At 34.1% G+C, this 27,990-nt stretch overlaps 2 protein-coding genes, 1 long non-coding RNA gene and 1 pseudogene across 3 annotated transcripts; all 4 read right to left on the bottom strand.

Annotated features, from left to right (window-relative positions):
- LOC104767208 (transcription repressor OFP7-like) lies at positions 64 to 1,332 on the bottom strand. The gene has a single exon (XM_010491252.2). It carries the CDS (start codon positions 1,160 to 1,162, stop codon positions 203 to 205), a length of 960 nt encoding a protein of 319 aa, XP_010489554.1. The 5' UTR covers positions 1,163 to 1,332; the 3' UTR covers positions 64 to 202.
- Positions 4,762 to 15,437, bottom strand: LOC104767207 (annotated as a pseudogene).
- LOC104767206 lies at positions 9,947 to 10,824 on the bottom strand. The gene is made up of 2 exons (XR_764211.2): positions 10,627 to 10,824; positions 9,947 to 10,520 (listed from the first exon to the last, which is right to left on the bottom strand). It is a non-coding gene; the product is annotated as an uncharacterized LOC104767206 (long non-coding RNA).
- Positions 25,337 to 26,506, bottom strand: LOC104768216. Its single transcript, XM_010492140.1, has 2 exons — positions 26,243 to 26,506; positions 25,337 to 26,089 (listed from the first exon to the last, which is right to left on the bottom strand). The coding sequence occupies exons 1-2, from the start codon at positions 26,504 to 26,506 to the stop codon at positions 25,337 to 25,339; spliced, it is 1,017 nt and encodes a 338-aa protein (XP_010490442.1).

The following is a 27,990-nucleotide window of genomic DNA, read 5'->3' as shown; positions in this document are numbered from 1 at the left end:
TTAGTGGTTGGTGTTGACGAATATGAATAAAAATCAATGCAATCTAAGCATTGGAATCTAAAATCGTACAAATATATAGTATTTTAAATTGGCCTAACGCATTTAAATGATTACATTTTTAATAATTGCACCGCCGCATAATTTACATCGATCACTTAATTAAAAAGATTATTTAGTTAGACATTAAACGTTATTATTGTTTTTAACACTCTTCATAATCGGAGAGTCGAACACTCGAGAAGGAGGATGACCTCCGTTGAACACCACTACCGTTACCACCGGCGAACAAAGCAACCCAAATCTCTGAAAACGCTCTAACGATCGCGCGGTGGTGGCGTTTCGCGTTTAGCGATAGGAAGCAACTGAGAAGCTGCTCAAGCTCAGCTACTTCGAATATCTTCTTCTCTACAATCATCTCCATCATCGAACCTTTGAAATCTTCGTAAGGATCCTCCGATCTCTTCACCACCGCCACTCCTTCAACCATAACCGCAGCCGCCGTCGTACACGGCATCAATCTTTGAACAAACGAGGAAAGCCTCGCCGGAGATGGTGGTGGTGAAGAAGACTCGCTTTCTTCCACGATCGCTGACTTTTTTGGAATGTGTCTCCGACGCCTTGTGACACGTGGCAGCTCTGAGGAGGAGGAATTTTCCGGCGAGAGGTTTGTAGAAGAAGGTAAGAGACTCTCTCTGTCCGTCTCTTCTTCGGCGGAGGAAATGCTCCCTCGCCGCCAAGAGTTTGATCTCTCCTTCTTCTTTAAACGCCGGCGTTTATCTTTTTCCGACCCACCGTCGTAAATTTTCCGGCGAGGCGTTTCGTTTTCTTCTTCCGTGACATGAGCGATCACGTGCCACTTCCCCTCGCTTTCCCACTGAAACGTCGGCGTCTGCGGCGGAGATAACGACGGTGAAGTCTTTCGATCAACAATATCCAGCGTAGTGGAGGAGCGTCCGCGGCCAAACACGGTTAAAACGTGTAGTCTGAAAGAAGAACGACGACGTTGTGGCACGGTGGTGACGACGGATGTTGAGTTGACCGATGGTGGAGTACGACGGAGACTTGAAGGAACAGGATTAAAAGGGAGAGAGGATGGATCTTTTGAACGACAACATTTGAATGAGAGGATTCTTGAAATCTTTAATTTGAAACATTTTGTCATTATTTTGTTTTCTTGTATTTTTTTTTTGTTTGGTGTGTGGAGAAGTGAGTATGGAGCATTTATCAAATGAGAACTGTTGTGCTTGTCTCTTCTGCTTCTACATATATGCAAACACTTTCGTATGTCTATAGTATTTTACATAAAATTGTGATATATTTCCTTGCTTTTATGCCGACATTAGATTTACTAATTATATAATGTATCTTATTTTTGTTGACAAGTTGCAATAAAGGTTAATTGTAGTTAGTTTTTAATCCTAGTAAAATGGTCAAATAAAAATTGTATGTTTAAAACTGTATGTTTTCAAAAGCAACCCAAATGAGTGAGTTGACGAAGGTTGGATACTTGAATTAGATTTGCAGAGCTGCTTTGTGTATGGCAATGGTACATTAACCAAAAGAAACATATAGTACAAGTGAAATCCCTATGATAGATACATGTGGAGTGCTACACAAATCATAAACAAGAGTTTGAATTGTGATATAACCTTTTTGACTTGAGAGCATGTAAATAATCGAATTTGGTTCATAGGAATAAGAAGATAGTTTGTACAAATTTGAACTAAAGTCATCAACATGTGTGAGGCCTGTATAAGTCAAAAAACACCTGTGAAATTGAAAGGTCGAGAAAACGGCTAAATTAAACTACAAAACAACAAATTCCTGTCTACATTTTTTTTTTCCTTTTTGACCATAAAATACGTTTTTTTGTTTGTTTTGTCTTTGTCTTTTAATACATTTTTTCCTTTCTATATATTTAGATGATTAGATCAACGAATTTGTTAATATATATTTTCATAAATCTAAAAGACTCTCGTAACGTCGCATAGAATCTTGTTTAGCCGTATGCAAATCTTGTTTAAACTTGGTCAGTTTTGTAACGTAACGTGTATGTTGAAACTTATGATACAAATTGACAAGCTAATTGTTATGCTCACCGCCTCACACTAATCCTAAGAAGTTTATATACAAAAAGTCCTAGGTCATCAAAGAGATGAAATCGACATTGGCAGAAACAAATACATAGTACGAGTTAGCTTGCATTTGGACTTAGCGATTAACAAGCAAAAGTCCACACAATTGTGACTAACAATTGCAAACCGTAGAGACTATTTTCTGCAACATGAATTTCAATGCCATCAACAATTGTGATTTTTCATTAGTTTTGCTTCTACCATATACAACACATCGACCATTCGTATACTAATCAAATACGGTAGCAAATTTTAAAAGTTACCGCGCGAAAATGAATGCAAGCAACTTAACAATAAAGGAGAAAAGTTGTATGATGAGACAAAAAAAAACAAAAAAGTCCATCTTCGAAGAAGCCTCCCCTCGAAACGAACGACCAAAGGATCCAAGGAGACAATATAATCTGCTCATGCCCCAAAAGTCACATTTCTCCATTTCTTTTCCTTATTTTAACATATTCCAACTTTATATGTTTTTCTTTCTAATTAATATATGAAAAAGTATTACAAAATGATTACAATTAGATGCTCCTTATTAGATAAAGAGTCCAAAGATAAATTGTCAATTCAATCGATTCCATTACAAAATCAGATTTAAGTGTTTGCTTTTTTTAATAAAATAAAACGTATTTTCTTTTCTTGTCTTCAACAGTTAGATTAGAATTTAGAACACATTACATAAAATTCGAGTTTTTATGATTCTTGATCAAATTGGGCCTTTGGTCATATCTTTAAAGAAGCCTTTACATCCAAATCAGAGCTTGATTGAAGTTAGAAAAAACACAAATTTTATGAGATATTTCAGAATCTCGACTGAAATTTACTTCGATACTAGGTGATACCCCGTGCTGTATACTATAATTAATTGATGTATATTTCAAATGCATAAAATGTTTTGATTTATGTGTTTTTTATAATTTTGAAATTTTAAATAGTGTTGAGTAGTATATTTGGTTTACTTACATGGTAAATGTTAAAACATATTCAGATAAGTACGTTGTTTAAACATCATTAATTATTTGCACGGTGATAGATATATATTGATCGTTTTGCAGTTTTTAAACGATAGTGGTATGCTTAAAAGTATTAAATCCAAATATCATATTTTAATTTAGTTTTATTTTGGATGATTGCACGTATATAACCTACGCATAACTATTTTAGAATGACAAAAACATCTCATCCCATCCCATTTTGTCCTGTCTTGTCCTGTTTTATCTCGTCCATACCCGTAAACATTTTTATGTCCCATAACTGTTCTCTTTTAAATAATTAACTATTAGACAATTTTTATCGTCCAAAAATTTTGGGTTAGAACATAATTAAAATTTGTGCTTTTCTCACATTTTTTTACATATAATTTATTTCCTTCTGCAATAGAAGATTTGTTCATAGTAAATAAATTGAAAAACTACTTATTAATGTTCAATTTTGCATAAATATATAGTAATACAATATAGTCAACCAATTGTAATTATTGAATTTTAGAGTTTTAAATACTTATTTTAGGGTAATTACTATTTAAAAATACAAATATAAATTGAAATTTGTTTGCTTCTTTTTTTGTATTTTAAAAATGAAATATTTTATAATTTTTCTTAAACAACAAATGTAATCCATGAAATAGTTTATTTTCATAAAGATATCTTATTTTTATTTATGATTACAAAATATATTAGTTACATAAGATCTTTTTAAAGATATTTGTTGCATATCTTGTGTTTTAGAGAGTATTTACAAATAAGTTGATTTTAGATATATTTTATATGTCCATTAAAATAAATTCGAATTGATTTGTATTAATTTCAAATATCTTATATATTAATTAACTTTATATTATTAAGGCTATAATGAATATTTTACTATTTTAAAATATCTTTTAACAGTAATTTAATTTTTATTTTAAATTATTTTTGAAAATTAAACTGGATTTATTTATTTGTTTCGAAAACTGTGAGAAAAAATATGCACAAAAAATTAACTGTAATTTTCTTTTCTTGTTTTTTTTTTCCGTTTTCTCCTAAAATATATATAAAGAATCAGAAATTTAGATTTGATTTATTATGTATTTAAATGTTTTCCTTATTTAATTCTGATGTATATGTTTTCCTTAATTAAATATTCTAACCTATTACGATTTAGGTAAGATTATCGTTGATTTAATACATAATAAATATATTGTTAGAGAAAATCGAGTCACTAACTGGGTATTAAATAACCCGTGGGTATCCGATTTAATTTGAATGGTTAGAAAATTATATACTAATGTATCTATAATTACTGATTACTTATCATTTTATTTAAAAACTACCAAAACAAAGTCATGGTCCAAAAGTTGGTTCACGAGTACTCCTGCTTTAATAGTATAGACTAGATTAAGACCCGTGCTAGAGCACGGGTTGAAATTCATTTTATTTATATTGTAATGTTTATATAAAATATTTTTATATGATTGTTTTTAAAAGTTTTTTTAGATAAAATATTATGCAATAAAATCATATGCTAAATATGATGATTTGAAAAAGATACTTATTTTGTAAGTTTTATATTGTTAATGATTCTAGATAAGTACTCGTGCTATAACACTGGTTAAATTTTATTTTATACAAAATTTTGTATATTTTCTATTTTAAAATAAAATTTTAATATGTTGTATTAGTTTGTGTACGTGAAGTTATTTCAACAATATATATTCTACCTCATGACTGGAATGTCATTATAAGACATAATTTTGTGAATTTGGTTTTTAAAAAGCGAGTTATTATATTATTAGTAATTTAATATATTGTTATACTTTTTGTTTTAATATACTTGGTTTTTTGAAATTCTTTCATATTATAGTGACATATTATTGACATTGCTATAACAAAATTTAGAGTGTTTATAGTTTCTAACTTTAATATCTAGTTTCAATATTTTTAAAATATTTCAAAATAAATTATTTAAAGTTTAATATATTATATAAAATTATAAAACTCAACAAAAAGTATGAAATTGAATTTAAATATTCAAATTTTGACCTGTTTCTCAGTAAATTTTTTAATTCAATAGATATTATTTTTAAAGAATAATATCAATTAAACTTGAATATTTTATAGATTGGATCATTTATATTTGTTTTTAAAAATTCAACTTATGGTAATATCCGGAAATAAAAGTATTTTTTAATTATAATAACTAATATGATAATTTATTTGTTTCACAAAATAGACTCATATATAAAAATGAGAGGTGAAGTATGATGATAATTAACAAATTAATATGTTAAGTTAGATAACAAATGATTTTATTTGATGAATAATTTAATAAAGGAAAATAATATGGGTAAGTTAGATGATATCAAATGATTCTTTAGAATATTCTCTTTAAGATTTTTGGAAACAATAAATCCAGACTATACAAATATAATATAAAACTTAATATATACCCTATTTGTAACCAACTTATTAAAATTATATAATCTACAAAACAATGTTGTGTAATTCCGTTTTATTATATAGGGGATATGTTTTATTTAAAATACGAACTATATATAGAATTGATTTAACATAAGAGATTATTTTCAATTGTTAGTAATTCGAAGCATGTATATGGACTATATATAGAATTGACTTAACATAAGAAATTATTTTCAATTGTTAGTAATCCAAAGTATGCATATGAACCTCATTATTCACCTCCTTATAAAATAAGAAAACAAAATTTGTATACATTAAGGTTAGGTAAGCTCAAGCTTTGACTTGTTTCTCTAACCACTTGTTGAACCTTGCCTTCATCGTCGCCTCTTGTAACGTCCCGAACGCCACCTCTCAATGGGACCATGTATAATCCCAGTCAATGGGCCCATCTTCCTTAATGAGCCTCACGTCCTCTCACTAAGCCTGTGAGCCCATACGTATCCGACGGCCGGTTTGCTATGTCTGGGAGGTTTTAAATACGTGTAACCGTCCCTACAAATCACCACATGATCTTTTCCTGTATTTTGTCCTCACTTGCACAATTCCGACAGTCACTTCCCGGAAGGTCACCCATCCTGAGACTACTCTAGCTCAAACATACTTAACTCTGGAGTTCTCTCAGGACCCTTGACCAAAAAGATAAGTGCACTTTGGTGACATAGGTGGCCAAATCAATTCTTTTAAACCTCTCCTTGCATGTCTCTGAAACTGAGTGTCACAATCCACCCCCACTAACAGATCGCAACATCCTCATTGCGCACCAAGACCGTCACCCCCGACGGTGTGAGTCCACTCGACTCCACACTTGTCATGGTTTGGCTATGATACCACTTGTAACGCCCCGAATGTCACCTCTCAATGGGACCATGTCTAATCCCAGTCCATGGGTCCACCTTCCTTAATGGGTCTCACGTCCTCTCACTACTCCCGTGAGCCCAGCCGTATCAGACGGCCGGTTTGCTACGTCTAGGAGGTTTTAAAGAATTGTTACCGTCCCTACAAATCAGCACATGATATTTTCCTGTGTTTTGTCCTCACTCGAACAGTTCCGACAGTCACTTTCCGGAAGGTCACCCATCCTACGACTACTCCAGCTCAAACACGCTTAAATATGGAGTTTTCTCATGACTGTTAACCACCTATGTCACCAAAGTGCACTTATCTTTTTGGTCAAATGTCCTCAGAGAACTCCATAGTTAAGCGTGCTTATGCTGGAGTAGTCTTAGGATGTGTGACCTTCTGAGAAATAACTTTCGGAACAATGTGAGTGAGGACAAAACACAAGGAAAGATCATGTGGTGATTTGTAGTGATGGTAAACAAGTCTTTAAAGCCTTCCAGACGACCGTTAGATACAAATGGGATCACAAGCCTAGTGAGAGGACGTGAGGCCTATTAAGGAAGATGGGCCCATGGAGTGGGATTGGACATGGTGACCACTAAAAGGTGACGGTCGGGTCGTTACAAGTGGTATCAGAGCTGAACCCAAATGAGTGTGGAGTCGAGTCGGCTCACACCATCGGGGATGATGGTCTTGGTGCGAAACGAGGACATTGCGATCTGTGAATGGTGGTGAATTGTGACACCCCGGTTTCAGAGGCTTGCGGAGAGGTTTAAAATAATTGATTTGGCCACCTATATAACCAAAATGCACTTATCATTTCGGTCAAGAGTCCTGAGAGAACTCCAGAGTTAAGCGTGCTTGAGCAGGAGTAGTCTCAGGATGGGTAACATTCCGGGAAGTGACTGCCGGAACTGTGCGAGTGAGGACAAAACACAAGAAAATATCATTTGGTGATTTGTAGGGACGGTCGTGAGCCTAGTGAGAGGACATGAGGTCCATTAAGGAAAGTAGGCCTATGAACTTGGATTGGACATGGGGCGCACTGAGAGGTGGCGGTCGAGGCGTTACACCTTTGGCTCCCAAGTCTCCTCTAACACACCATCACAGTTCCACTAGACTCTCATCAAAGAGATCTTCTTTCACCAAAGTTCCTTGATCCACCTCTCGAGAACCCTCACCGGTCTCGCCACAAGAGAGTCATGTTGGGCTGAAAATCTGTAGGAATCTTAGCCAACACCTCGTCATCCTTGTGAAGACACTTCCTCAGCATCGACACATGGAAGACCTTGTGGAACGCATGCATAACCTCATGCAACTCCAACCTGTATGCAACCAGTCCCACCCGCTCCACAATCCTGAAAGGACCCATGTACCTCGGACTCAACTTAGTCTCTGAGATAGACCTGTTTGGACTCTGCAACATGACCATCTTGAGGTACACTCTATCATCCACCTGGAACTCAATGTTCTTCCTCCTCTGATCAGCATAACTCCTCTGCCGATCCTGAGCCTCTCTCATGTTCAGCTTGAGCACCTGGATCTTCTATGTGGTCTCCTGAACAAAATTTGCATCCAATATGCTCCTCTCGTGATCATATCCCACTTCTATCATCCGTGACACAGGCAAACCAACCACAAAGTCCATCGTGATCATATCCCACTTCCATTCTGCAACAGGTCACTCGGCACCTGATGTTTAGCCTTCACTAGCTAGCAGGTATCACACCTCGAGACCCAGCTAACGACATCCCTCTTCATCCCGACCCAATGATAATACCGGTTGAAGTCACGATACATCTTAGTCGCTCCAGAATGAACAGAAAACTTGCTGGAATGAACCTCTCTCAAAAAGATCTTATAATAAAGGTTGCATATACAAAGAAAATATCTTTAAACCATCGTNCACAATGCAAATCAATTTCCACTTGGTAGATCGGAAAAGAAACCATATCCAGAAAATATTATGCCTTAGGGGTCAATCATGCTTCCCCATTCTTAGATGAGCACACNAAAGAGCTAGAATTCATGGTAGCAACAAAAATTATGGACTCCAATACTAAATAGTTGCTACCATAAGCCAACTCTAGTATTTATTTAAATAAATTACGGAGTTAATTACTTAAATAAGTATTGAAGTTAGCTTGTGGTTTGTGTTTGTGGATTGGAGTACTTATCTAAATAACTGGAGTTTTTTCCTTTGGTAGTTATTCTACAACAAAAATATGTACACCACTATGCAATCTACAATGTAAGAATGTATACATTTCATAAGNCCATCTTCGCCACAGAATAAATAAACTAGATATATGCCTAGTTTTAACGCTGGAGACGTGAAGTTAATCCGATATATTCGCATTCTCCGGCGTCACGTCTCCCTACCGTAGTAACAGTAATTATTCCGTATTAGTATGTTTTTTTNTTCGAACCATTATATTAAACCACAAATTACAATATTAAAAATTATCATTAACGATTAATGTAAGAAAACATAAAAGGATTAGCATATAATCTTTACGATTAAGGAGAGCCACAAGAACCCATAACAAAATAGAAAAAAAAGGTTACATGTTATATATTAATCAAAGAAATATATCATANTTGTATCTACGAGAGATGAATCACTTTATCCCATCCAAATTAAAAAAAAATTAAGTGTTCGCTAATCACTTGGTATATGTGTTTGTTGTAATCTGTTAAGGCTATAGAGGTAATCACTTGGATCCAAAGAAGACTGCTCAACTATTGGACAAAATTGAAGCTGAAGCTGATGAGTTTCTTCTAGCTCGGAATCAAGTACTAGAAATCTCTTTTGGTAGAATCGAATGGAGAAAGAAGACTGACTACTCTTTGTTTAACCAAATGGAGCTTGTAATATGTGTAATAGATGGTAGAGAATGACAAGGAGAGGAATGTGAACCGAGAGGCCCTTACAAACAGACAACAAAGACTAGTGTATAGGACTTAAGAGGGTCGTTCGTATTGGTTTCTATTATTTTTCTCTCATCATGGCTTTTATATACACTTTTTATAAGGAGCAAGCGGTGGTTAGTCTTGATTGATGCTGCAAAGGGTTGTGCTACACTACCACCTGATTTATTGGAGCATCCTGCAGATTTTGTTGCTGTGTCATTCTACAAGGTAGGTCCTGGATTATTTGTGAACCTTTGCAGCTACAGCAGCTCCTCTCCCTGCTCCAGGTATACATTTGTTTTGGACAATTATATTAGGTTTATTGACAATTGTATACACTTTAATATGTTATTAACAAAGCTAATCGTTCATAATTCACAGGGCCTTCGTCTTTCAGTCCGACCACTTCTCCTGCAGATTCGCAAGCTCCTAATTCTGAAGGTAGAGTGAATGAATACTTGCATTCGGATAGGTAATCAAAAATGAGAATGGCGTCTTTGAAGAAGTACAACATGAAGATTCTTTGGGAAAAAGCAGTTGTGTTTTGTCTCTGTTCATTGTCTTTTGTTTCTTCACACAACAAGAAATTCACAACACCAAGCGTAAGCGACAATTCATCTGGTATTACATAGATTAATTAAATTTACTAAAAAGGCTGTAAATTTTTCTTTTAATTATTGTGAGTAAACAACTTTTCCAGTTTTGTATATAAATACTTCTTGCTGGCTTGTAGTCTCTTTCACTTTCAATCCTGATATTCCCTTTCTTTTGAGTTGATTTTGTTACCTTGATCCTCCCATGTGACTCAACGCCACATGTCCAACAGAAGGTGCGGCCACACAAAACAGACCACATCGAAATCAACTTCGGCATCTTCGTTAAGCAGTATGGCTATTCACAACCCGATAAAGGACACCATTTGATGGTTGCTTTATGGCACTCCATGAAGGATCCAATAAGCCATCCCTCCTACATCTGCTTCACTGGGTCAGTCAGGATCTGGATGGTATCGGGTCCAACAGAGGGGACACAGCCTTAGTTAAGGCAAGAGATGATGAATAGGCAACCGACTTTGACACAGAGAAGAATTCCGAGATCAGATTGATTTCTTCCATCATCTTGTCACGAACTTCGGTTTTCACGAGAACAGAGTATTTCTGACCATCGGCTTCCATTGCTGCAGAAAAAAAATAAAAAATAAAGACTTATAATTTTGAAGATATTTTGTTAAATCGATATACAAAAAAATAAATAAATATAGAGGTGCTTTTGTAGTTACTAACCTGCGGAATCTGTTGCCTACTCATCATCTCTTGAGTTAAACAAGGCTGTGTCGCCTCTGTTGGATCCGATACCATCGAGAAACTAACTGACCCAGTGAAGGAGATGTACGAGGGATGGCTTCTTGGATCCTTCATGGAGTGCCATAAAGCAACCATCAAATGGTGTCCTTTATCGGGTTGTGAATACGCCATACTGCTTAACGAAGATGCCGAAGTTGATTTCGATGTGGTCTGTTTGTGTGGCCACACCTTCTGTTGGACATGTGGCCTTGAGTCACATGAGAGGATCAAGGTAACAAAATCAACTCAAAAGAAAGGGAAGATCAGAATTGAAAGTGAAAGAGACTACAAGCCAGCAAGAAGTATTTATATACAAAACTGGAAAAGTTGTTTAAAACGATTTTAGAATATGAATGTAATTATACATTAAAATCGTAATTTGTAATGATTTCCTTATCTGAAATTAAGATTTTAATGTATAATTACAAATTTCCTCAATAATATCTACCTAAATTAAAACGATAAGATTCAATTTTTTATTTAAGGAAGAAAATCAGGCAATCTTAATAAATAATATCTACCTAAATTAAAACGATAAGATTGAATTTTTTTATTTAAGGAGAAAATCTGGCAATCCTAATAAATAATATCTACCTAAATTAATACTATCCAAATTCTTCAGAATAACAAACGTTAATAATAACTTTGGTAGTTGTCACTGAAAACCATCCTAATAATATCTACCTAAATTAAAACGATAAGATTCAATTTTTTATTTAAGGAAGAAAATCAGGCAATCTTAATAAATAATATCTACCTAAATTAAAACGATAAGATTCAATTTTTTTATTTAAGGAGAAAATCATGCAATCCTAATAAATAATATCTACCTAAATTAATACTATCCAAATTCTCCAGAATAGCAAACGTTAATAATAACTTTGGTAGTTGTCACTGAAAACCATCCTTATGAAAAATTACAATTATTGTTGGGTGAATTTAATTATATTATATTAACGAGGTAGTAACCCGTGCTATAGCACGGGTCAAAATATTTACTATATCTTTAAATAATAATATCCTGTATTTTTTATATTTTTATTATTACATATACCAATCATATTATTTTTTATATTCTTATTCTTGACATCTAATACTTGTGAGCAGGATATTGACTTTGACACATAACCCCTTCCATTTATATCTAATTACCTCTTGCCTCTATCCAGTACTCCATATCATATCTAATAACTTGTCTAATTACCTCTGGCCTTTATCGTGTACTTCATATCATATCTATTAACCTGTGTATTGTATCCTCCTGTATTACCTGTTGTGTTATGGATTTATTCATTATAATTGTATATATTTTATTATAATTTCTTTAAACTATAAATATTACACAGTTTGATTTTTAAAGATTTATCATGAATATAATGAATGTATTAATTTATTAAACATGGACTAATAATTGGACATAATATAGTAATAGAATATCAAATATTAGAAATATAAGAAATAAATTAAAGAAAAAAACTCAATATGTATATATGGGATAAAACTTATTTCTCAACAAACATGAATAATAACATTTTAGCATTTTATTTGATTGTTGAAAATATAAAAGAAAACCTGTAAAAACAAACAAAAGCATAGATCAAATAATGTTAATTTTCGATTTTTTGGAATTCAAAAGGTCTCACGATTAAACGTTGCGTCAATCGTTTTAGTGTCTTTCTTTTTTTGGGTTATAAATTTTTTAATAATAATATGTATACAGTTAATAAGGAAGCCTATGTAGTTATTAGATTATGATGTTAATCTAATAATTACTTTATATTTGAGAATTTATAGTAAATATACTTGATGATACTAAATTATTCTAAAGAAAGATTAAGGGAAAATGAAAGATTCAGCATCTAAAACCACAAATGACATTTTTAGTATCGAAAAGGGTAAAGAGTTGTGCTGAATTAAAAAGGGAAATGACATTAATTTCACAAAAAATATTTTAGAAATTCTGTCCAACTGCCTCTTCTTGGTTAGACTACTCGTAGTTTATTATAGTTCTAGCCTTTAGTACATATTTGTAATTTTCATAAGATTAAAATTATTAGATTATAGCTTTAAAGAACTCAAAATATTATTTTTCTTAAGAGACATAATTGAATATTGTTTAACAGTTAACTTACGCTTTCCTATCATATTTAAGCTGAGGGAATTTAGTATTAATGTATATTTTTGAACATCCATCCACATTTTGAATGCATGATCGACCTTCAACATAAATCCATTAGCTTTTAGTCCCAAGTATTAAAACTACACTACAAATCACAAAGACACTTTTTTCAGTTACCTTCAAAAGTTGAAATTTGAAAACCCCCAAAATCTGAGAACACAGTAGAACGGAAATGTTTCCTAAATTTTATACTATAAATGTTAGTATCATTACTGTATCAAAGGAAGGTTGTTTATGTTTTTTAAAAAATACCTGTTTTTCTTTGTACAATCATCAATAGATTCATCTGAAACTGAATTCATGCATTAGCTTTCATCGTTGGCGAATTATTAATAGTAAACAAAAATTTAAGAATAACAAAACACATCTCTTATAAACGATGGAGAAGCAGTAACCAAAGATCGATGTTTGCTTGACCTCGCCTCTTATCTCTATTTGTTAAAATAATTAAATATAAGCCACAATCATGGGAATAATTTCCAAAACAATAGTAAAATCGTTTGTTATGAAAAGTACCAAAAACGTTTCATTATTATTAACACCAACCGTAATTTTTCTGCAACTATAAACATTAGCATTAAAAGTTAGCATCGTCAATGTATCAAAGAAATAAGATTAGGGTTTAAAAAAAAAAAAAACAATACGAGTTTTTCTTTGTATTCAAATTTGTGGATCTTAACTCACGACCATCTATGAACTCACTTGAAACATAATAAATTTGTATTAGCTTACAAAACTATAGATCAAACCACGAAACATCGGACAATATACTTATTCTAAAAAGTAAATAAACCATTCAAAAAGATATAGGTATGCTTGATCTTGCGTTCCAAACAAATACTACAAAAAAGGATATGAATGATTAGAATTCGATGAACAATATAAAAGATCATGATTATAATACAAATATAAATATAATTTTGAAAACATGATAGTAATTTAGGTTTTTTTTTTATGTTTCTTTGTTTTGGAGTTATGGAAAATAGTTAGGGTATTCAATATTTATATTAGTAAACGACTTATATTTTTAGGGTTTTGAATGCGTCGGTATAATTTTTATAAGATTCTTTCAAAAGCCCATTTATATCAGATTTAGCCTTTTTGTAATTAAAACTAACTTACGATTTTTTCTTCATATGTTTTCATTTTTTAAAAAATTTTAAAAATTAGAAAAATGGTAAAAATATCTAGAATTGATTTTCATTAATGGCAAAAGAGTAATTTTAAGTCTGAAAGTTGATGTGGTGCGTTTGTGCGTCTGAAATAGGGGAGAAAATTTTGGCTGAAAATATTTTAAGGACTTTTCATTAAGGGTATTTAAGAAGAAGTCGATTTTCTAAGAGTTAACGTGTGTGTGATATGGTTTAGCATGTATTATTTCATTTGCATTATGTACTCAAATTTAAGAGATATATATATATATATATATATATATATAACAACCAAACCTTAAAAATTTAAAGACTTGATAAAAAAGTACAATTAACTGTGAATAAATGCATATTCACTCATTGTACTAACAAATATGATGAAAATACTAGAAAGAAAAGATAATAAGCAATTTTTTGAAAAATAAATGTTGAAGAGATATAAGGCAATAAAAACCTAAAGAAGCTCTTCCTTTACAATCTTATCGTCACTTCTTCCACCGCTATTAACTCCATCCTCTGGATTGATTTTTTGAGACTCGCCATGTACTTCGAGATTGAGTTTACCATACTTTCTTTTATTTCTTGCACTGACTCTCTGGGCTCTTTCTTTGTCCGTCTGAGTCTTGTAGTGAGATGACATATGTGCAGCAAATTTTTGAGAAGTGTCAAATATACCATTGCACTTAGGACATGTATATGGACCGTATTTCTCATATGGTAGACTGTGTGTTCGACCATCATCTTCACTTTTCTTATTTTCTTCACAACTTCTATCGTCAATAGTTTCTTCAAAAACCTTGGTTGGTTTGAAGATTTTTTCCAAAGGTCGACCATCTTGGAGATTATTTTGATAATGGTTGTGCCTCGATGGTGAGGAAAACATGTCAGCTTGTTGACGATATGCATAATCTTGCCATGGAAAAATGACACTAAGAGGTTTAGGGTTCAAAATCTTGCAATGTTTATCAAAAAAATTTGGAGAACGAAATGCAGGATTCCAAATATTGGTTTTAGAACCCATGCCTCGTTTGACACGTTCAATACCATATTGAAAAGTGTCAAGCGAATTGGTGGGAACGATGGAAGTATCCTTATTTGTGATGGTTTGAGTGAAAGAAACTTTAGTAAGACGAGAATTATCTGTCATAGGCAAATAATCAGCACTAGAAACAAAATCAATGTTTCTTCTCATCATATGACAGGTCATATGTGAATGGTTAACTCCAAAATAAGATGAAGAGACATGTGGATTTTGGATAAATAGATAATGATGGAGAAGAAGAAAACAAATCTCCATGGTTGGTACAATCAGATGTAATGAACATTGATCGAGCCATTCTGGAGTTGTGATCCATGTCAATGGGACAAAATTCACGATGGCCATCACCGTAAACATTAAATCTATTTGGGATGGAAGACATTGCGAAAGATTTAGTGTATTTTACTCTTGATTATGTATCTTTTTATATAAAATTTGCATTGAAAAAGTAATGGTATGAACTTCATAACCATTAAATTTGAAAAGGAAGGAAATCTAACAGATCTGCTTTATGCAACTATTATCAGTTTTTATTTAATCTGGAGAAAGAAAAAATTCTTTGATATTGATTTCCTCCTTTATATAATAATATATGGGTATATTATAATATTGATTTCCTCCTTTATATTGATAAAATATAAATTATAATTTCCCCCATTAGCAGTAATATATTATTTATACTAAGATATATGTAGGACACAGGTTTGCTGGCGTTTTTTTCATATACTTTACTTTTCTTTGATGATATATATGATTATAAAATATTATTTTATCATTTATAACATATATTTAACATTGAAGTTACGCATTAATTAATAGTATTAGAGAAATATTTATAAGTTTAATGGTGGGGTGATTTTCATTAAAATTTTACTTTGTAAGCTATATGTATAAAAAATGGATGAATCAGTCTAGAGTAACACATATGTTCCATTTATCATGGAAATGAGATGGCACTTAACTAATAAATTGGCGGGCAGAGAAATAATTTGTAAAGAAAACTTATTTATATACATATGAAACTTATTTATATACATATGAGTAAATTTATATACATATGAGTAATTTTATTACATAAGCCTAACTTGCTCTTGGTTGGCTTCTTCTGATTTTTTAACCAACCATATTTAATTATACGTATTTAGTTACATGTTAGAAAATTTTAAATATTAGTTAATACTTAACAGAGAAAAGGTTACAGATTCCTGCCCACTAAAATGATCATGGAGTCTTCAGTCTTACCAGGGTTTGAGTGTCGACACTGGTATAATTACAATTAACAACTAATACGAACTTCACCCGTATCTTCTATCACAAAGAATCATGTCTTTGGTGGTAGCCAAATCAATTTAATCTAAATTACATCTGTTTAGTTTTAGTTTTAGTTTTTAACCTTCAATCGACTTTTGAGTGACCCAACCAACTAGGTTTCTAAAGACAGTCCTTAATTATCACCAAAAGTCCAAAACACGTGACTTTTGGTGAAAGTAACGCGTACCACAAGCACCGGGTGAAGAGAAACTCATGTCTTACGGTTTGTGGTGTGGATATGAACCAAGTAGAGAGGTAACTATCAACACATTGGTCAGGCCAGTACAGTTAGGCGTGATGCACCTCGTCCACATAAGGTTGGTCTTACTGTTGCTACAGGAGGACTGCTCGTCTCAGAGGTCAAGCTGTTGTTGTTTCTGTGAGCAATACAGGTCCATTACCTCAAGCCCAATTGAAGAAGTCAGGCCCAATTGGGAAGTCCACAACAGAGCTGCAGTAGAAGACAAAATCTGTACCTGCAAAGAAGAAACAAGGAAGATGAAGACTGTCTCAATTTAAAACCGATTTGATTCCCTCTCATCCATAAGCAGTGACTAAGCACTGTACAGCTGTATAGCCTATAGAAAAGTTGAGAGAGTTCTAGAGTGTTCTAAGGTTGTATATAACTCTCTCAATCCTCATTTGTAAAGATTATCCAAGATAATAATAATCCAAAAGTTTTACCACTTGGTTCTTGTTTTTCCCAGTTTCAGCCACCATGGCCGACTAGTGTTTGTTCTAATATTAAACTTCATATCAAACGAACTTAAATTACAGAGTAGACTATCCATTATAGCTCAAGAAAGAGAGAGTGTAATTCGTGGAACGTTTGAAGACATTACAAAATTTCTGAAGTACAACCGAAGTGTAATTCGAAGAGAATAGGAGATTCAGTGGGAGGAAGCGAGAGCAATCAATCAACCGGATTGAACCATAATGTAACATGTTTTTCTTTTCTGATTATGGAAATCTTTAAAAGAGAACCGGACTAAACCTAGAATTAAGTTGTGTGTTTTATCATAAAGTAGCTATTAAATTAAATAGAGGAAAAAGGTCACCAATACTCGAACAGCAAAAGTGGTGGTGGCTCAGCATGATTTTGGAGCCTGACCACGGTTCGAGTAACGATATTGGTATCCCGAGAGAGAAGGACATCTGTGTCCTCTCTGCTTCTACTGAGCGTCGGTCAAAGATGAAAGGCAGAGGCTAGGCTCTGTTCTAGAACGTCAGACTGAAGTATAGTCTGAGGCTGGGCTTCCATAGTTCCATTGACCCTTGTTGGAAGCATAAATGGCAGAGTTGGTTTCTCTGGCTTGAACCGGGCACAAAAAGTCTGGTTGTGAGATCTTCCCTGAAGTGGAGGATAATTGACGGAGTGGTTATGGAAATGTTTTGGTAATTGGAAAGATGGCAGAAGAAGAGCTTGAGAAACAAGCTGTAGCCACAAAACTAAACGGTTACGTATACAGCCGAGCTCTGTCCGCCTAGAATCCAGAAACATGAGATCATTAAAAAAGGTTGGGAGGCATCTGATAGATATAAGCCGTGATCGTATGCTTATCACATCACTGTTTATGTCTTACTCATTCCCCTTGAGTGGTGATGTTTCGGATCCCTGTCAGAGTACGCTTATCATATCACTGTTTATCGTTAGAGCTATTCATTACAATCTTGCTTTGTATAAAAAACTAGATTAGGACCCGCGGTATACTGCGGTGCAAATTATTTATAACTAAAACATTTAAATTATAAATTTTATTTGTTGGTTAAATATGTTATAATTATATAATAATTTTTAATTTTATGATTTAAAGTTTAAACCATATAATACCGCACTATAATTTGTTTTTTACATAATATTTATTTAATCAATTAAATTTGATATGTCTATTCTCTAATACAGATAGTGTTAACAAAATAATGAAATGATGTTTTACCCGTGTAACACCAATTTAATGATATTTTAAATTTATGTAAATATCGACAAACCCGTTCCGCTATATAACTTCGTCCCGAGATATTTTAACTCGCACTATATCATCTTAATTTTTTATATTTATTGTCTTGTATTATAAATATTAGCTTGAGTTGCTATGTTAATTATTAAGATTGTAACCATTTACATTTTATAAGATTGGCGCTTCTTATAAAGTTTAAATATTTATAATACTTAGAATTCTTAAAACGGTTGAGTATTTCTCATATTTGAAGTTTCGTAAAAGTTTAAATATATATTTTAAAGGTCTTTTAACTTTTTAAAAAGTTGAAATATTTATAATATTTAAACTTTATAAATTTGAAACTTCATGAACGTTTAAATATTATTAATATTTTAAACATTTTATAAAGTTAAACTTTCTAAAAAATATAAATATTTATAATATTTAACTTTTTAAAAATCTTTAATAAAGAATTGGAATAAACCAAATAATTTTTTTTTTAATTTGAATGCCTGATAAATCAAAATTTTTGTATTATAAATCATTTTGGTCTCTTTTATAGTATGACTCTAAACCATTGCCCAAATTTTTTAGGCGATGTGGGATATTATATCTGTAAATTGAGTAATATATGTCTGTTTTTAAAAATTTGTATTATATCATATGCAAGAAAAAATCACAATGTTTATGAACTAAATGTATTATAGAATAATTCAAGATAATTTAAATATAAATTCAAATAAAAATGAAAAAGAATCATATATATATATATATTTATGTTTAAATGAGGTAGAAAAATTTCTTTACTTCTTAAAATCTTACTTATAATTAATTTGAAATTTTTGGTAACTAATATTAAAGTCAATGCATTAAATGCAAAAACTTTCCAAAAAGTATTTTTGAACAAAAACTGCTACAAAAATACTAGTATAGATAAAATATAAAAATAACAAAAAAACTTCCAAGCACATGAGATGAGGCCTAACAATTTTCTGGTTATGGAAATCTTTTACTGGACCGTATTAAACCAGGAATTGAGTTGTGGTCTTAAAGGCTAGAAGCATTAAGTAGTTATTAAAGATAGAAAAGGTCACCAATCCTCGGCCAGCAAAGTGGTGATGACTCAGCATGATATTGGAGTCCCAACATGGTTCGAGTGACGATATTGGTACCCCCGAAAAGAGGAAACACTTTCCTCTGCTTCTACCAAGCGTCGGTGGAAGATGAAAGGCAGAGTCTAAACTCTGTTCTAGAACTTCGGACTGAAGAGTAGTCTGGGGCGACCGGACGCAAAAGTCTAGTTTCGGGATCAATGTATCTCTGCTTCTACCGAGGATCGGTGGAAGATGAAAGGCAGAGTCTAAACTCTGGCTTGACCAGACGCAAAAGTCTGGTTTCGGGATCTTCCCTGAAGTGAAGATTTTTGGTCGGGGAAGTCTACCACTGAGAGAATCATGCCTTTGGTGGTAGCCGAATTGAGGTAATGGCAAAAAAAACAGAATTTAACTTTCCAATGAGTTGAATGAAACTTTCCAAATCTATTATTCATCCACACATAACTATTTTGTTAAAGTCAAAATTGTACTTTTCTATGGGAGGGACCAATACACACAGTTTCAAAATTGTTAAAAAATCTATAGATTTTCGAGTACAAAAGATACCAATATACGAAAATATCGAAATTTTATTATATGAGTACAAAATTAAATAAAGAAAAACTAACTCATAGAGATGTCATGATTTACTCTTCTACAACATATATCATCCAAATCCTCGAAGCGGAAATAGTTTTTTGGACTCAATGGTTGGAGCAGTATCATGGTTGTATTATCCATATATTTGATTTGGTAAGGATGATGTGTATTTCTTTCTTTGAGGGTTGGGTTGATCATTTTGAAATCTCTGAAATCATACCACTCACCTTCGTCGATATACTTTGGAATTTTTGTGAATATATTAGTTAGTAGGAAGGCGACTTCTATTGTGTCACCCTTTAAAGTTTGTTAACTGTTGTGTAAGAAATCTTTGATAGAAGAACTGCTAGAATTGCAAAATTAAGTAAAAGTCTCTTTAAATTCACAACTCTAACCTTTTCATCTGCAAAAAAAAAAAACCCTTTTGGCGAAGAAATCGTGAACATACCAAGAATTTAAAACCTTGACATGGATCCTCCAATTCGTCCTTCCTGGATCAGCAATGTAATTGAGTCTCATATTTTTCTCGACATAGGGTTTTTTTCTCTGTTATCGAAGAACGAATAAAAGGAGATTTTCGATTTTTTAGAATACAAAAGGTCTCACGATTAAACGTTGCGTCAATCGTTATGGAGTCTTCAGTCTTACCAGGGTTTGAGTGTCGATACTGGTATAATTACAACTAACAACTAATACGAACTTCACCCGTATCTTCTATCACAAAGAATCATGCCTTTGGTGGTAGTCAAATCAATTTAATCTAAATTACATTTGTTTAGTTTTAGTTTTAGTTTTAGTTTTTAACCTTCAATCGACTTTTGAGTGACCCAACCAACTAGGTTTCTAAAGACAGTCCTTAATTATCACCAAGAGTCCAAAACACGTGACTTTTGGTGAAAGTAACGCGTACCACAAGAACCGGGTGAAGCGAAACTCTTGTCTTACGGTTTGTGGTGTGGATATGAACCAAGTAGATAGGTAACTATCAACACATTGGTCACGCCAGTACAGTTAGGCGTGATGCACCTCGTCCACATAAGGTTGGTCTTACTGCTGCTATAGGAGGACTGGTCGTCTCAGAGGTCAAGCTGGCCTACTAGTGTTTGGTTTAATTTTAAACTTCATATCAAACGAACTTAAATAACAGACTAGACTATCCATTATAGCTCAAGAAAGAGAGATAAATTCATGGAACGTTTAAACACAATTACAAAATTTCTGAAGTACAACCGAAGTGTAATTCGAAGAGAGTAGGAGATTAACCCAATTATGTGGGAGGAAGCGAAAGCAATCAATCAACCGGATTGAACCATAATGTAACATGTTTTTCTTTTCTGGTTATGGAAATCTTTAAAAGAGAAGCGGACTAAACCTAGAATTAACCATCACCACATTGGTCACGACTCACGCCAGTACAGTTAGGAGTCATGCTCATGCACCTCGTCGACAGAAATTTGTTTATGGCTGTGAGCCTCAGAAAATCTTAGGTACCAATTTTGTGGTTATGGAAATGTTTAACCGGGAATTTAAGTTATGTTTTTGAAACATTAAATATAGTTTAGATATTGGAGTCTCACCAGGTAGGGATGGCGCAAAGGTTTGAAAGCGAAAGATTCCTTGTAGGGGAAATTTATCACAAAGAATTCTTTCTTAATTTTAATTTCTGTTACTAATAAAAAATATAGGAACAGCGCATCACCATACTTATCTGCAAATGACATGGTCTTTGAATCTTTTTTTTTTTTGGTCTTTGAATTTTGTGTTTGGCTTCCTCACACGAATGACATTTCAACAAGTTTTGGTAAAGTATCCTTCAAGTTTGATCCTACTTAATATCTAAATACTATGTTTTGGTAATTGGAAAGATGGCAGAAGAAGAGCTTGAGAAACAAGCTCTAGCCACAAAACTAAACGGTTACATATACAGCCGAGCTCTGTCCACCTAGAATCCAGAAACATGAGATCATTAAAAAAGGTTGGGAGGCATCTGATAGATATAAGCCTTGATCTTATGCTTATCACATCACTGTTTGTCGTTGAGCTATTCATTACAATCTTGTTTTATACAAAAAATAAAGTATAATAATAACAAAAAATTTCCAAGCACATGAGATGAGGCCTAACAATTTTCTGGTTATGGAAATCTTTTACTGGACCGTATTAAACCGGGAATTGAGTTGTGGTCTTAAAGGCTAAAAGCATTAAGTAGTTATTAAAGAGACAAAAGGTCACCAATCCTCGGCAAGCAAAGTGGTGATGACTCAGCATGATATTGGAGTCCCGCCATGGTTCGAGTAACGATATTGGTACCTCCGAAAAGAGGAAACACTTTCCTCTGCATCTACCTAGCGTCGGTGGAAGATGAAAGGCAGAGTCTAAGTTCTGTTCTAGAACTTCAGACTGAAGAGTAGTCTGGGGCGACCGGACGCAAAAAGTCTGGTTTCGAGATCATTGAATCTCTGCTTCTATCGAGAATCGGTGGAAGATGAAAGGTAGAGTGTATACTCTGTTCTAGAACGACTTCGGACTGAAGAATAGTCTGGGGCTGGGCTTCCAATGACCCTTGTTGGAAGCATGACAGAGTTGTTACAACTCTGGCTTGACCAGACGCAAGAGTCTGGTTTCGGGATCTTCCCTGAAGTGAAGATTCTTGGCCGGGGAAGTCTACCACTGAGAGAATCATGCCTTTGGTGGTAGCCGAATTGAGGAGGTAATCCAAATTACCTCTTTTTTAAAAAATGTTCATTCTTAACTTTAATTACTGTTATTATTACAAACTAGGAACAGAGCATCACCATATGACATGATCATTGAATCGCATGTAAGGGTAGTGTAAGCACAACCATGACTTGTTCATCCTTCCCCAAGTATCACCTCCTTCCTTTATTTCCAACGCAATCTCTACGAACCAAAATCCTCCCATCATATATATACTTACTAAACCGACTCTGATCAGTGCCAAAATTCACCATTTTAGACTCCTTGCGAAGCACGAAAAACCTGTAAAAACTCTTCAAGGGTTTCCAATGCGTCTCCTTTGAATCATACACGATTACTGGATAACTGATAACACACTATCATCAATCGCACAAAACGGCTCTTGCCACAGAGCACTCAACTTATTTACGTTTAATTTCTTTGGGCTCGTAAGCATAATTAAGAACAGGGCTCCAGACCACATGTCACAAATCAGTCGCAGATGTAGGTTCGGACAGATGTAGGCTAGGAGAAGAGGTCAAGCTGCTGCTTCAGCCGCCAAGGCCGACTAGAGTGAAAAAACATAAATTTTGTTTCTCGTTTTCTTTTTTTTTTTTTTTTTTGGTCAACATTTCTCGTTTTCTTTATTTTCACGTTTTGTTGTATTGTATGTGGTTTCCTTTTGAACTTTGTTCTCAAATGCTAACGATTTTTATATGATAATCTTTGTCTTCTATATCTCTACGAAAAACTTATATAGTAGACATTGCAAATTTTCATCACAGGTTTTGATTATTAATTGTTCTCTATCCGAATCTTGTTTAATATATAAGTCCTAATTCTATCACAGAAGCTTAACTTGCTATTGGTTGGTTTGTTCAGATTCTTTAACGAACCATAATATTAAACTGGGTATTTCGTCATATTGCAAAACGTTAAAGTATTAACTAGATTGACTATATGTCACCCCAAACCCCTGCCGTTCAAGGAATGCCAGTGGAGGTAGAGCCATGTAGTGATCATTATTGACTGGCTTAACTCGGTTCTCGATCCAAAAGTAGTCCTTAATTATCACCAAAATCCGTGACTTTTGGAGTTTCGGTGAAAGTAACGCACCGGGTGAAGAGAAACTCATGTCTTTAAGGTTCGTGCATGTTGTGGATATGAACCTAGTGGTGCATCCTCGTGGAGGAGGTAACCATGTTGTGGATATGAACCTCGTGGTGATTGGTCACGCCACTACAGTTAGGCGTGATTTGATAACGTTTAATCAATCTCACTTCACACCACAAAAACAGAGTAAACAGAGGAAATAACTGAGCTGATTAAACAACTAAACCGATAAACTTGATATACTGTTCAAGGAAAACGCAACATCAACTTCTCATCTACAAGAGTCTCAAGAGAGAAGCTCCAGCAAAAGGACGAGGAACAAGGTCATCAAACCCAGAAAAATAGAAAACAACAATCAGGTTTTGCATAATAGAAAAGATGAGCTAACATGTGCTCTTATAGAAGGATAACAAACCGACCAGCGTTAACCCATTTTATTCTTCTTCCGTGATGTTGACAAACTCTGATCCGTTACTCCTCCAGCTGTTATATTGCACGTGCTCTTCTCCTCTGCTTCTTCTCTTAGTTCTACATGTGCAGCTCCGGATTTACTGTAACATGATTGCACCTCGTCGACAGAAAGTTGGTCTTATTGCTGCTAGGAGGACTGATCGTCTTAGAGCTCAAGCTGCTGCTTCGGCCGCCAAGTATGATTGGGGTTGTTAAAACAAAAACTTTGTTTCTTATTTACTTTGTTTTTAGGTTTAAATGTTGCTTTATACAAACCAAACTTGAAACAGCAAGTGCAGAGTAGATTGAGTTGGTTATTTCTCTTTACTTTTATCTGGAGTTTTTCTAGTCCCAAAGATTACTTATGATAATATTTGTTTTTTGCGCATTGCAAATTTTCGTCACATAAATTTTGATTATTGTTGAGCTTTTCATTATTGGGCTGAATATTCCTCCCCTCTATAAATTACAAACTGGTAACAACCCGCACTATATGCGGGATAAATAGGCTCAAATAAAATTATTACAAGTAAATTTATTATTTGGAATTTAAGAAGTCATAATAATAATTTTACACATACTTTTTTATTTTATTCAAATTTACATTTAATTATTTTGTGTAAAAATATATTTCACCGTGAAATGTGGAAAATACTGTTAATTATTGTGATAATGTTATTTATTTTTAAGATTATTGTAATAATTAATTTTTAATATATACTCCCTTTGTTTCATAAAAAGTGTCATTTTAGAATTTTATTTTTGTTTCACAAAGAGTGTCATTTTACATTTCCAATGCATATTTTTCATTAGATTTTCTAGTTTTACCCTTAATCTAAGACTAAATTAACCCATTAAACATTTATTAAATAAGGGCATATATGTATATGTTAATATTTTCTTAATTTGTGTGAAATGTGTCAAAATGACACTTATTATGAAACGGAGAGAGTACTTGAATAGTCATCTAATTTTTAAAAATCGGAGAATAAGTTTTGTATTTCAAAAAGTTAAATAGATGAATAAGGTTTTTAATTTTTTTTTTTTTTTTTTTTTTTGACAACAAAAGAATCAGCTCAAAAGAGCCAATTAGGGGGTAAATTGTTTACAAACAAAACATGCTGCGGAGACAGACGCGCTTGGCTTGCCAAATAATCCGCACTTACATTCGCATTACGAGGAACATGAGATAGGGAAAAGGAAGAAAACTCCGCTTGATCTATCTTGATGTCGTCGAGGTAGGGGGTGAAAGCCGGCCAGTCGTGAGGAGAAGACACCATCTTCACCAAGTCAGAACAGTCCGTGTAGAAAGCCACGTCCCGGTAGTCATGTCCGATCATGCACCGCATAGCCCAAATGAAAGCTTCTACTTCAGCATGTAGAGGAGACAAACTTCGTCGGAAATTGGTTGCTCCCATGTTTGACCTCGAATCTTGAAAGGAAGAACAAACCCAACCTGCACCTGCAAGAGCGTCAGTCGCTTTCCAAGAGACATCAACGAAACACCGATAACCCGTAAAAAGGTTGGGGAGGGAGCTTGTGGACCCCCTTTGTCTAGAATTAGGGACAAGGGAAAGATTGGGACTATCCTCGTCCTCAACCTCCACCTGGGCCTGCAGCCAGGCATTCGCCTCTCCCTCCTCCAACTGGACTACATCCAGGGGATTATCCATTACATCCTCAAAAACGCGAGCATTTTGCGCTTTCCAAATATACCACATGAGCCACGGGAAAACTGTTATCTGAGAAACTGGATTAGTAGAGCCTAAGAAATGATCCACATTAGCGTACACAGACTCCGTCGGGAAAGAGTCAGGACCTACGGGAACCTAAGCTAAAGCCCAAACCTGCCGGGCCAGTGGACAGCAAAAAATAGCATGATTTATTGTTTCCTCCTCTGCCCCACACCGTACACACCCTGAATCACACGCAATTCTGCGTCGCCGCAGATTTGCCGAAACCGAAATACACCCTGTCAAGACCTGCCACATAAAATGTTTAATTTTCGGTGGACAGTGAGCACCCCAGTCACCGGCCAAGAGAGGAGTAATCTCTGGACCCGACCGAGATACCGTACTAAGCCGTGATGCAGCAAAACGCTCCGTGTCATACCCAGATTTAACTGTATACTTTCCAGATTTTGTAAAATGCCAACCCAGGGAATCTTGTGGCCGACAACTTCCCAAAGGTATAGCCCCTATCAGATCAACATTTTCCGGGGCAAAATGCTCCTTGAGCATATCCATATGCCAAGTATTCGTGTGACAATCAATTAAATGAGAAATTTGAAGAGAAGAATCCTTAAGAGGACCCTTACTAAACGCTGGTCTTGGGGATTGAACTGGTATCCATGGATCCGTCCATATTGAAATGGACTCTCCCGAACCAACCCGTATAATAAGCCCTTTATTAACATAAATCTAGCAAAAATAATGCTCCTCCACCCATAAGATGGAGAATAAGACCGTATCGGTTACATAGGATTAGAATTCCGATAGTACCTGCCCTTGAAAACCCGAGCAAAAAGTGTGTTCGGAGCCTCAATCAGCCGCCACAGTTGCTTTGCCAGCAATGCTGAATTAAAATCATCAACATGCCTAAAACCCAAACCTCCCAACTGCTTACTACAACAGAGCTTATCCCAAGCTAACCAGTGCATCCCCCCAGCTTGTCCTGTAGTACTCCACCAAAAATTCGCCACTGCACTCGTGAGTTTTGACGTTATTGTTTTCGGTAACCGGAAGCACGACATTACAAAAGTTGGAACAGTTGTGGCTACCGACTTGATCATCACCTCTTTTCCCCCTTTGGAGAGGAGTTTTGCCGACCAACCCGTCGTTCGACTCTGAAGTCTGTCCCGAACAAAAGAAAAAACATTTGTCTTGGACCCTCCCAAACTCTCTGGTAACCCTAGATATGATCCCATGCCTCCCAAATTTGATATCCCCAACACCCCATGCATCTCCGTCCGCACAGCCTCATCCACCTTATGACCAAATTGGATTGAAGACTTGGCAAAATTTATTTGTTGACCCGAAACAGCCTCATACTGTTTTAAAAGATCCAAAATAGCACCACATTGAGCCTTATCTACTTTGCAGAAAAAAATGCTATCATCCGCAAACAACAAGTGCGTAATTGGCGGACACTTGTTCGCTACTTTAATAGTTTTTAATAGTTTATGAAATGTGATTTACTTTAAATAATTAAATATGTTATGAAAATGATAATTAAATTATTAACTATATTTTCTTTTTTTAATAGTTGATGAAGTCTTTCATTTTAAAAAACTAACAAAAAGAAACATTACCTTATATATTCTAATGACACATTTATGTAAATAGTAATGAAATAAAAAAAATCTTATATATTTTGATGGCACATTTAATAAATTAAAAGAATTATTTTGTAAATATATTTATCTTGAAATACTTAATTGCACTTAAATCTCCAAATCGCTATGACGACGACATATCAACATTTTCAACAAAATGCTTTTCTATTAATATATAGGGAATTAGGAGAGTATCACCATGATTCTCTGCAAAACCTGATATTAAAAGGAGAAAATTAAAGACATTGACATTGTTACAGAAAAGCAACGTCACATTTGTTACAAATGACCTGTTAGTCTTAATGTCACAACACGGGGATGCGTTGAGTGAGTCTCTCCAGGGTTCGAGCTTGTTAGCTCTCTCTGGCTTAGTTCCATTTCCTTGCTCACCAACCT

This window comes from Camelina sativa, chromosome 19 (genome assembly GCF_000633955.1).
Source record: "Camelina sativa cultivar DH55 chromosome 19, Cs, whole genome shotgun sequence".
NCBI lineage: Eukaryota > Viridiplantae > Streptophyta > Magnoliopsida > Brassicales > Brassicaceae > Camelina > Camelina sativa.
This window is presented reverse-complemented; position numbering and strand designations above follow the sequence as displayed.

Bases quoted from the DNA above. Each gene is read 5' to 3' on its own strand.
- LOC104767208 (XM_010491252.2), bottom strand. From the start codon at position 1,162: ATGACAAAATGTTTCAAATTAAAGATTTCAAGAATCCTCTCATTCAAA.
- LOC104768216 (XM_010492140.1), bottom strand. From the start codon at position 26,506: ATGGATATGCTCAAGGAGCATTTTGCCCCGGAAAATGTTGATCTGATA. The intron at 26,090-26,242 runs GTCTTGACAGGG...GCTTTAGCTTAG, and splicing joins TTAAACATTTTATGTGGCAG to GTTCCCGTAGGTCCTGACTC.